This window comes from Quercus suber, unplaced genomic scaffold, assembly GCF_002906115.3.
Source record: "Quercus suber isolate HL8 unplaced genomic scaffold, Cork oak 2.0 scaffold_42, whole genome shotgun sequence".
In the NCBI taxonomy this organism is placed as follows: Eukaryota; Viridiplantae; Streptophyta; class Magnoliopsida; order Fagales; family Fagaceae; genus Quercus; species Quercus suber.
In genome coordinates this window covers 647,313-659,368 of record NW_027069507.1, presented here as the reverse complement: position 1 = coordinate 659,368, position 12,056 = coordinate 647,313, and the positions used below count along the sequence as shown (strand labels likewise).

At 32.3% G+C, this 12,056-nt stretch overlaps 1 protein-coding gene across 1 annotated transcript; it reads left to right on the top strand.

Annotated features, from left to right (window-relative positions):
* Positions 1–8,578: 8,578 nt before the first annotated feature.
* Positions 8,579–11,325, top strand: LOC136066668 (GDSL esterase/lipase At1g71250-like). The gene is made up of 5 exons (XM_065771354.1): positions 8,579–9,147; positions 9,756–9,883; positions 10,040–10,285; positions 10,465–10,720; positions 10,951–11,325. Exons 1-5 carry the CDS (start codon positions 8,808–8,810, stop codon positions 11,172–11,174), a joined length of 1,194 nt encoding a protein of 397 aa, XP_065627426.1. The 5' UTR covers positions 8,579–8,807; the 3' UTR covers positions 11,175–11,325.
* The last annotated feature ends 731 nt before the right edge of the window (positions 11,326–12,056 follow it).

Sequence of the window (12,056 nt, the reverse complement as noted above, 5' to 3'; positions counted from 1 at the left end):
TTTGAAAATAGGGTGCTGGAGGTTCTGATGAAGAGGACAATAGGTGGCCTCTATGGCTGAAACCTTTGCTCAGAAAGAGCTTCTTTGATCCATGCAAGTTACACCCCAATTCCCACAAGAGGGGATGCAATATGTATTGCTTGGATTGTATAAATGGTGCTCTTTGCTCTTTCTTTCTCAAATACCACAAAGACCACTGTGCTATTCAAGTACTATTTGTTGGAGTGGGTTATGTTTCAAACACTTAGCATTGTGCTTTGTGTCTCACATTAGTTAGGAGTGAACCATGTTATGTGTTTATAAGCCATTATTCTCCTTAAGTGGTAACTTGAAAGATAATTGGCTAGGTGTTAGAGTTGGGCTTAGGTTGGGTTTATGCTTGTCTCTATCTCTATTGGGTTGTATCATTCTTCTTTCTTTTTCTTCTAGCCTTTTTAGTTGGTCTTTGCCCAAGCATCCCGTTGGGCATTTAATAAGCTGCACGTTGGGCATGCAAAGTGACTGTTGGAGCCAGCCCACTATTTCTTATTTCCTTTGGCTTATAAAACCCTTCAACCCTCATTTCTTTTTCTTATCTTTTCATTTTCTAGCCGCACTCCACAGCTTCTTTACTCCTCTGTTTTCTTCTCTTCTCCCACAAAACTTTATACACTTGTTTTGGGTGTAAGGAAAGGCAAAATAAGAAGGTTATTCTTTAGTTTTTCTTTGTAAAGTTGTAATTTACAACTATATTTTTGTTAGCTTTTATTCCGTGTCAAATTTAATTATATTTTGTTCAATCATTTCCCTATATGTTTGTGGGATTTAATATAAGGGTTTAGTGTGAGAGTTTGGTGAAGAATTGTGAAGATAGTGAAATTTGCGACTTGCTTGTGACTGGCTCGCAAGTAGACGACCCCTGAAAGGCCACGTGAGAAGCACATGCTAAAAGTTGAAAAAACTTATGCTAGACTAGTTTTTGCAAGTCACTTCGCGACTTGGCCAATCCGGGTGACCCGCGCAACTCTCTGCTTGGATGATTTTAAAGAGTGCTTTCCTCGTTTTTTTTACCTACATTATATAAGCCCACATTAACCACGAAATTGTAAAGAGCTATTCAAAAGAAAACCCTAGAAAAGTTTTTACAACACCCACCATTTTAGAAAGAGTAACTCATCCTTAAGTGAGAATTCTTTTGTAGTCTCTTCTCCTCCCCTCTCCCATTGTTATACCTTGAGAGGATATTTGTACCCAAATATAACCCACACATATTCAGAGTGTAGAGAGTATTTGCCAAAATAAGCCATTGAGGCTTGGCGGATACAATCGAACGATATTGCGGGATCCAGGAAGCTAATGAAGACAAGATTCTGAGAAATCCGTTGGTAACTGGAGTTTGGAGAGCTCAAGTACTTTGGGTAGAATAGGTTTGGAGGGTCTTTTTGGTATCCGTGTACTTCAACTTATTTACTAGTGGATCATTTCGGCTTGAAGGGTCACGGAGAGATTTTTTGCCAAGTTCTTCGGTTTCCTCTTCGATAACACATCGTCATATTATCTTGGGTTTGCAACTTTATTACCCACTTTGCTTTCCATTTTAGCATTGCACTTATTTGTTTATCCATACAATTATTGAATGGTTCGATTGATTAATTTGTTAATCACAAATATTCCGCATTAAGTGTGTTAAGTTTGAAATTAATCAAGCCGTAATTAAGAATTGGGGGCCTAAATAAGCAATAGTGTTTTACACTATTTGAGCTTTCATTCTTGATTGGGTATGCATCCATATCGAAGATTTTTGCTATAGTCTAATCTTGGGGGGTTGTTCGGCCAAGAGAGCCTAATGTACCAAATTCTACTCCATGTGGCACGAATCAACCTTTAAGGACAATACAATTTGCATTATTCTATAGTTTGTGAGATATTTCTAACTCTATCTATTTATTTTTGTTATTGATAATTTTTTAGGGTTTATATTATTGAATCAAACCTTGTTTTTCATTGCTATATTTTTAACACCATTTCCTCCCTCTGAATTTAAAATTTTCCTCTCTTTTTGGTTACATATATTGTTGTCAAATTTGTTGTCATATAGATTCTCGGTAGATGATGATAGTTTACAAATATATTGTCTTACATTGAATGTTTTCTCATACATGATATTATTATAATGTTAATGTTGATGGTTTTGATATATTTTCAAAACTAGAAGTTTTAAAGTAAGTTTTGCAAGTAGAAAAAAAAAAACGATAATGAATTTACTTAAATTATGTATTAAAAAGCTAAATTCATTTCGGAATACTTGTATTGTTTTCATAATTTTATTGAAAATATTTGTTGCAGTTTGTTTTTATAGAATGTTTTTTATTTTGCAAATTAAAATAGATAATATCCTATCCATAATATATTGGATTAACCACATATAATATATATATCAACAAAACTTGAACATAAAAGTTAGTAATTTTGAATCTTAAAAGTGAGAAGAAAATTTATAAAACTAAAAGTTAAATCAATTTTATTTAAACATTAGAAAATGTTTCACTAATGGTTTACAACTTTCTGGACTTCCTTATATTTATTTTTGTACATTTTCTACTGAAGTAGTGTTATCATTTGCTTCCTAGAAACTACCAAGATTAATTTGCTCCTCTCTCTAGCTTAAAAGATATTTGGTTTTCTTGTCGAAAAAGTAGTGAACTTGAACTAATAAGATGCCCGGATTAAGGTGTTACCAAATTACAGTTTCGAATTTTCTTGCAATAATTTATTTATACATATACTCTTGTTAGATACGTAAGTTATAATTCGATGAAGATCAAATACTAAGGAATGATGATGCCTTGGCTTTGGCCAATCAGAACACCTATAGTTGAAATACAGCACTTTTGTGACTTTACTTCAAAATATCTTCTTCTGTGTAACCAAGCAAATTCATGATTATCAATTGCTTCAACCCTAGCAAGTATGAATGTCAAATTAAACCACGTTACTCTCGCTTTAAAACGTGCCTCCGTGGAAACACACACAACCAAATAATTAAAAAATAAATATTTGGAAAAGTAATTAAATCCTTTATTATTCAACCGACCAAGCGACCAAATCTCTGTAAAATCCACTTTAATTTGCTAAAATAATTATTTACTTTTTGAAGAAAAATAATAGAAATTTCCTCCCAAGGAAAGGGGTCAAAACTCAAAAGAAGTAGCTAGGTCGGTAGGATTAGTTGGCAGAGTCAAATAAGCTAGAATTTGTAAATGTAGGTAAAAAGTGCCATACACGATGGCCATACACTACTCTTTTTTCTTTTTTCTTTTTTTTTGGGTACTTAAATAAATTATTAAGTACCTTAAATGTATTACTATAACAACAAGTTATTTAATCCAAAAATTAAAATTTTCACATAATTTAAAAAACAAATTAATTCATATTATTTTATTAAACAACTTATTTTTATTCATGTAGAATACCATATCAGCTGTATTCTAAAAATATATATGGTAATAGTCATTCCATATATATATATATATATACTTACTTGTAATTGTTCCCTCTAAATAAGATTTTCCCGTAATTGTCTGCGGACATTTTATAGTCTTTGGCCACAATCAGATCAGCAACAAAGTACGCCTAAGATTTAGCTCAAGCATCATTTCATTATTATCTCCCCACTTATGATTTGCTTAATTAAAAAGTATGGGCGATCATAAATCAGAAAGCACACAAGAAGTGTCTCAAGCTCCTATTAGCCTATGCATGCCACATGGCAGTCTTATGGACATAATAATAATAGAGTAGTCGATGTGTCAATTTTTAATTTGTGTTTGCACACAACAATGCTTGTGAGTGGGAGACAAACATTCCCTATTGTCCAAATTCATTCTAACTAATTAATAAGTGTGTGTGTGGGTTTAGTATATATATATATATATATATATATATATATCTTTAGATTACTTTGTTTCATATCATTTTGTGTACATTGGATACCAATAGAGATAAAAGTTTACATTCTCAAAAAAAAAAAAAAAAAAAAAAAAAAAAAAAAAAAAAAAAAGATATAAGTTTACAACCTAATCCTTAGAGGCCATTTGGTCATCCAGTTTAAACACACGCGTTCAGTGTTTAAAAACTGAACATATGTGTCCAAAAAAAGAAAAACATGTTTGGTCATCCATTTTCAACATAAGTTGTTTGGAAAACATTGTTCCAAAACCAGTTTTCAAACACACAGTTTTGAAATCACTTGTAGCCTGTTTTTAAACAACAAAACAAGGGTTTTCAGTGACAATTGGGTAATTATTTTGAAAATGGTAAGGGCCCACTTAGTCAGGTATGTCTCATCTCTTCCTCTCACAATTATCCAAAGTCTCTGCACGCCGAATCCCAAAGTCCACCTGGTCAGTTTTTTTTTTAAAAATCAAACACAAATACCGAACACATATTTTTGTTTTTTGAACACTGAAATATGTTATTTAAACTATGATACTAAACACATTTTTTTTTTAAACATTAAAAACATGTATTTCAACAACACTTTTTAAACCATAATTTTCATATTATTTTAAACAACAATTTTTGAAATTCATGACCAAACGGGCTCTTAATTTTATATAACTTTTTTTTATCTCTTTTTTTTTTTTAATAATAATAATAACAATTCGGTAGGAAATAAACATATGTTTTTTCTTTTTTTCAGAAAGTTGGTGCTAATTGTCTTGTTCTTTTTTTAATGTCCTATACGTTTTGTACAGGCTATCCTCTTCAAAATAATTAATTAATCAAAGGTGAGATGAGATGAAAATTGAACGGGAGTGGGCAGAAAAGAAAGATTACAGTCTCCTTTTTTTTAGTGGCTTGATGAAAACTTTTTTTGGATGAGAATCTGCTTGATGAAATCTTTAAAAGGAAGATTACAGACATAATTATTACCAAACTATGGTATGCATTTTGACTTTTACCTCACCTACAAAGAAAAGTGTTTTGAATTTTGATTTGAGATAATGACTGTGTGTCAAGCACATTATTTATTTATTTTGTTAACAAAAAATTGTACTCGAGGCTTACACTTTCCACTTGTTGCTTCCTCGATGAGCCTAGGTGATACTTGTCAAATTGATACTTGGTCCAATAACCTTTGGTAACCTCTTCGAAGTAGCTATACCAAATTTGACTATGTCAGTGTCATGTGTTTTTGCTACAGACGCTAGCTACCTTAATTAATTGCCTCTTTCTACTCTTTCTTTAACCACTTTGCATTTCATTAGATTTTCATTTTACACCACTCGTTACTTATTAGCATTCCAAGCATTAGTTCTGGTTTTTAAATACCTTCACCTTTCTAGTCGTAATTTTCTCGTTTTGCCACTTTTCGTGCTTTGAGAATATTTATTTAACCAACAACATTAATGACCTGACCTAGTGGGGGAAAATATTGTTAGAATATATATATATATATATATAAATCTGTGTGTGTCTGTGCGCGCACAAAGTCATATCATTGGTTGGGTAAATAGAATTTTTTACTTGATTAATAGTTATTAAAATAATTAAAATGACATTTTTAGACCCATTGGTTTAAGTTTTTAGGTAGAAATGATATTGGTTTCCCCGTTTATTGTTTCAAATTTGGAAGCCATTTCTTTTTTCATTTTTTGCTAGGTAAAAGTTTTAAGGTAATTCAATCCTCAATGTGTCCCATTATTGAAAACGGATGTTATCAACTGGACCAAAGTTCATTGGCATTTTTTTTTTGTTTTTGTTTTTGTTTTCTGCTTTGGTTACGTTTAGATTTTTCAATGGAAATTATATATGCCTCCAGTTATCAAATCTATATCAAATCCTCCAGTTCCAATAAGGATATGAAGCTTGGTGGTCCTTAGCATATCTTATTTTGTGTTTGTGTTAACTGTTATGATCCCACTTGTATGTGCATATTGTGTGGATGTAACTCTTTGTGTCTGGAAGAGAGGAGAGATTTTTCTTGATCCAGCAATTATTACTTTGAAGAAGAAGAAGACACTTTAAAGAAAATAGTGACGCTTCCCCATTTTTAACCCCACGTTTGAAATTGGTTCAAATTAATATATATATATATATATATATTCTTCCAAGTCTCCATACAATGAAGTTGGGCGAAGAACAACAAGGCTTCATCATCCTTAACCGGTCCTTCAAAATCATAAGAGAAAGTGACCTTATTCATAAAGATAAGGATACTCAAACTGCTACTTCTACTAATCTAGCTACTTCCTTACATACCTCAGAATTTATGTTGTGATCAAAAATCTGTAACGGTAACACAATAAGGCAAGGAAAGGTCCCTGGCTTAATGACTGCCCTGACATTATAGAGTCATCGGTCTAATAAAACAAATAGTATTATTGGTATGATTATATAAATGTAATGTTGTATCTCAAAAAAATTTAACAATTAATTTCAAAAGTTTCAAGTTTCAAGCTGCATCTACCACATTATCGATTCATGAGATTTTTAAGATGTCTCATAAGTAGGAAATGAAATAGTCTAGCAAAAAAGATTATGACAAGTTGGGAAAAAAATGATCAACAATGATGACAACAAATTTCATAATTTCACATATTTAAGCGAGATTATAATTAGTGTAATATCACTTTTAAATAGCTTCGCATCTAACATCACTTCTATTCTATTGTAAATCAATCACAATGTAAAATAGTGTATTTACTCACAAAGTTGGTGATGTGTTGGAACTGAACACATCTGACGCCTTCAGTTTGCATGCCAAGTGGAGTCATGCAAGAAAAGGATGTCCAACCAACCTTAAAACTTGTTTTAGAATTACAACAATTTCACAACTATCTGAAATGACAAGTTGTTGAACCATACAACATTACAACTCCAAACAAATAAAACATAGTTTTGAGGGAATGAATAACATTGTTTTACAGACCACCTTCGAGATGACAAATTAAGAAACAGAGAATTAAACCAGAATAATGGTGCCCTTGGAAAATAAAAATCACGACCAATAACCTCAGCTTCACCTTTTTTTTTTTCCTTTCCCTTATTGTATGTGATAAAATCATAAAATGCTAAAAGATGGTTTTAACATTTTACCTTTATTCCAGTTCTTACCTCACATAATTGGGTCGGGAGACCATTTATGTTATCACTTATATGTGTAAAAGAATGAAGTGAAAGTTTGTGTCAAATCAGATGTCTCATTTCAGCATTATTTGAGGACTAATCTATCTATGAGTATCCTAGGCGTAGCACAAATGCCATATAATGCTCTTATTCTTTGCTACAATATCTGCACTGAAAATGGCATTGATGAGAAAAGACCATGGTGCGAGAAATTATAACATCTCAGTCTTAGTCCCTCTTAGCTTAAAGATTATAACTATATCAATCAAAGAATATTTGAGATGTCATAGCTGTCATCATAGTTTTCCTATTCAATGAAGAGGGATTTTATTGATTATACACCTTGATTTCACTTAGTGGGGCATGGCTGTTTGCCCCTAAGAATCTTATATATACAAATATGTTCGAATGTAGAGTTGTATATCCATATTATTTAGGACCGTAAAATAACATATATATGGCCCTAAGAAAACTTGAGCTCTATTGGAGATCTAGATATCCCTTTGATTAACCTCAAGAATATTATCTATAATATATAATTGCTCTTCGCCAGTTTCCCTTGACAAGTTTCTTCTTATTAAGGCCATTTCGGAGGTACTAGTCCTCCATTTTCTCTTTTTTTTTTTTTTTTTTTTTTTTTCTTTTTGTAACTAATTTTTATTATATCAAAAGGTTTATTATGGATTTAATTTCTTTTGGTTTTAGAAACTAATCAAGTATAAATTAGGAATTGAACAATTTGAATTTATTTATCTTTATGTTTTTCAATATTAATCTAATGTATGCAATATCAATGGTGTAGTGACCATATTTTATTTAGGCTTTATTTTATTTGAGGAATGGATCACCAAGCTTATCTAAATAATACAATAAACTTTTAATTTACAATTTCTGCTTCTTAATGATAATTTTTTATGATTAGATTCAAGATAACATATTAGTGAACTTTGGATTACAAAAGTAATAATTTATGTATTATTTAAATTCAATTTTTAAATATTTAGTTTCTTTCATTTTTTTTTTTTTTTTTTTTTTAAGAATGAAATCTAAAAATTTTATTGAAAAAGTCAATCACTATCAGTTAAGAGTACAGAATATAGATGTAGAAAAACATCCTCCATTTACACTTTATAACCACTAACATGTTTAGTATGTTTAGTTAGATTATGAGCAACAGAATTATCAAGTCTATGTACACGTGAAAAAGAAATCCTATTAGAATCATGTGCTTTCCTGATATCCTTGAACAATGCTCCGTCGAAATTAACCTTCAGTGAGTTTATTGGGTTTATCTTATTTGTATAGAAATGATAGACAGAAGAAAAAAAAGAATACACTCAAATAATTATTTTTACATGAAAAATATATTTATCAGTTAACTTGACCCGACCCGTCAAACACTGGTTATTAATTTTTGCAACGTGTTTCAATAGAAAGCTTTTTCATGCGTCTTTGCTCATGGTCTGGAGAAAGCTTCACATAAGCAATGCATATACTTGCAGAAAAAGGAATCGAAAACCTAGATACAGCCAAACCGAACGTTAAAAAGAGAGTCCTAAAGTAAGGATAAAAGGTATACACAAACGCAACATATCATGGGTGTTCCTTACATCATCTACTTAGCCGTTTCAAAATGGAAAATCACCTCCCCTAGCTCTAACCTCTAAGTCTCACCGCCACCTACCTTTTATATATGCATGCATCTTCGATCAGTGTCTGTATTATTATTATTCAGTTTTTACTCTTTTCATCATCTGGAAAAAATAATGAAGCCACAAGTAGAGAAAATGGTTAAGATTTCCAATCTAATGCTGTGGCTGTGGGTCACCGCCACAATGACGGTGCAGTGCTCGAAGGCAGCTGTCGCGCCACGACAGGTTGCAGCTTTGTTTGTGTTCGGAGATTCCTTGGTTGATGTTGGTAACAACAACTTCCTTAGCTCCTTAGCTAAGGCCAATTACTATCCATATGGCATTGATTTCACTGCTGGCCCTTCTGGGAGATTTACCAATGGCGAAACCTTTGTTGATATGCTTGGTAACTTTTCTTCAGCCTTGTTACTAATAATTATTGTGATACGCACCAAATGGATTAGATTGTATGAGTGTTGGATCTCACCAAATGATATATATCAGGCATTATTAGGTTGGTTTAGATGATATAAATGATTATGAGAAATTCTAATTATAATTTTTGACTAGTTCTTTGGGTATGTAACACAAATTTAGCTAACGCTAATATGAGCGTTACAAGCGTATATAACACAAATGTTACTAACGCTAATATGAGTTTTACAAGCGAATATAAGGAACTTTAGTTGCCAATCTTTTGAATATAACGAAGATATGATTAATACTTACTTTTTATGACCGTATAATATTTTTTAAAGTGACATCTTCATTATTTCTGATAAATTCCTCAGATTGTGACAATAATATCATTTAAGGTTGTCATATATATATATATATATTTATATCGATATATATCTTTGTTATCCCCCACCTCTGATATATATACCATCTGATGTGAAGTTGCTGGACAAAAATGGATTGATCAATATGGCAATCATTTAGAATAAAAGCTTTTATTGACTAGAAGAACAAGTATGAGCGAAGCTCATTTTGATGTGAATTTTTGGTTGGCAGGGAGGATGTTGGGGATTCCATATCTTCCAGCTTTCGCAGATCCCACCACAGTTGGTACCCGAGTTCTTAACGGAGTTAATTATGCTTCAGCAGCTGCTGGCATCCTTGATGAGACCGGCCGACACTATGTACTTCAATTAATGCATTTATATTAATTATTATTAGCAACTTTCTATTAAATTTTAAAAACAAAAAATAATAATAATAAAAGACAGTTTGTATGTAATAAACAAAATTCTCTTCCAAAATTATACTTTTGCTGTAATTGTGATGCCCGGATGCAGGGACAACGGTACAGCCTGAGCCAGCAAGTGGAGAATTTCCAGTTCATCACATTAAATCAATTAAGAACAATAATGAATGGGGCGAACCTGAGCCAATATCTGGCAAAATCTATAGCAATTTTGGTGTTTGGAAGCAATGACTACCTCAACAACTACCTCTTGCCATCCCTCTATTCTTCCAGCTATATCTATAGCCCCCCAGATTATGCAAACCTTCTACTCAATCGCTATACCCGCCAAATTTTGGTATATTTCACTATTTTATTTTCTCTATCATAAATTCAATGAATCATTTAGAATATATATGGGTCTTAATTTATATCTAATTAAACACAATAAGTTTAGAGAGACTTTAACCTTAATTAATTTGTGTGGGATTAGTGAACAATTAATTTATATGAAATGGTTCGCTGCATGCATTGCAGGCATTGTACAGTATGGGATTGAGGAAGTTCTTAATAACAGGAGTAGGACCGCTTGGTTGCATCCCATACGAGAGAGCTAGTGGTCAAGCCCAGCCAGGAAGGTGTGTGGATTATGTGAATCAGATTCTTGGTACCTTCAATGAAGGGCTTAGATCGCTGGTCACTCAGCTCAACACCAACCACCCTGATGCAAAGTTTCTTTATGGCAATACTTATGCTGCTTTTGGAGACATCATTAACAGCCCTGCCACTTATGGTAAGTAAATTACTAGCTATATATCAAGCAAATTAAGAAACGCATTAGATAGAATTTATTCACCTTTAATTTGAACACAAATTAAGATGTACACATAAAATCTCATTGGCAGCTGGCGGGCCAAACCCAATCACTTGTTTACTTTAGTGTCATGCATATATACAAGTCCCGGTTTTAATAGTTTCGTGTGTAGCAAGCATTTTTAATAGCAAAAATTAATGTTATTTCAGGGTTCAGCGTGGCTGACAAGGCTTGTTGTGGAATTGGGGGAAGCTACGTGGGACAAATAACGTGTCTACCATTTCAAATGCCATGCCTAAACAGGAGCCAGTATGTGTTTTGGGATGCTTTCCATCCCGGAGAAGTTGCTAATGCCCACCTTGCTTGGAGGGCTTTCTCCGGTTCGCCCACTGATTGTTACCCAATCAATGTTCAACAAATGGCTCTCCTTTGATCTCAAATACTTTTATAGCGTGAGCCTGTTTTATTTGTCATGTATGTTCAATAATTAAGTTCAAAGTTCAGTTTGCAATTTGGCATCTATATATGCTTGTATTGTATGTGGAACTATTGTGTAGTGGAAACCATTTCCTTTTATCGTGTAACTCCCTTTCGAGATCTGCAACGATGTTTGCTATATGTGTGATACTAATTTATCAAGGACACTGTCTCTATGGGCTATAATAATGAATTTATAATTATTATTTGAAGGTTCCCATGGCCATACATGCAAATTTCATGTCAAATACCTTTTACAAACAATGGTAAATACGTAGACTTGTCCTCTATATGAGGCTCATATAAATTTTTTAAACCCCCAAACAAAATTGTAAAAGAAATACATTTAATCTTTTATTTACTTTTACTTTAATGGTCAAATTAGTAGTTAAGCTTTAATTTTTATCAAATTAATCAAAATGAGTTGTTTCACCCAAATTTGTTAATAAATAAATCCATTTAAATATTTTTAAAAATAAAATAAATAAATACTCATCAAACAAAAAAGATAAAGTATCTAATGAGTTTAATTTTGTAGCTAAAAAAAAATGCTTAAACGGTGTTATTTGATAATAGATTTGAAGGGAAAGACCCAAACTCATGTTTACTAACAAATATTAAATCTTATGGATTAATATGACAATTGAAAAGTGAGACTAAAATGAACCTTAATAAGTAAAAGAAAAAAACCAAAGGTGATATGGTAAAATGCAGGCCTTAATTGAAAACAGGCCTAGGCTAGGATGGGCTGGGCTCGGCTAGTGAATTTTTATGGGGCCTAACCTAACCCAGGAATGGCCCCCTTTTTCAGTGAATAGTGAATAATCCCCACAAAAGA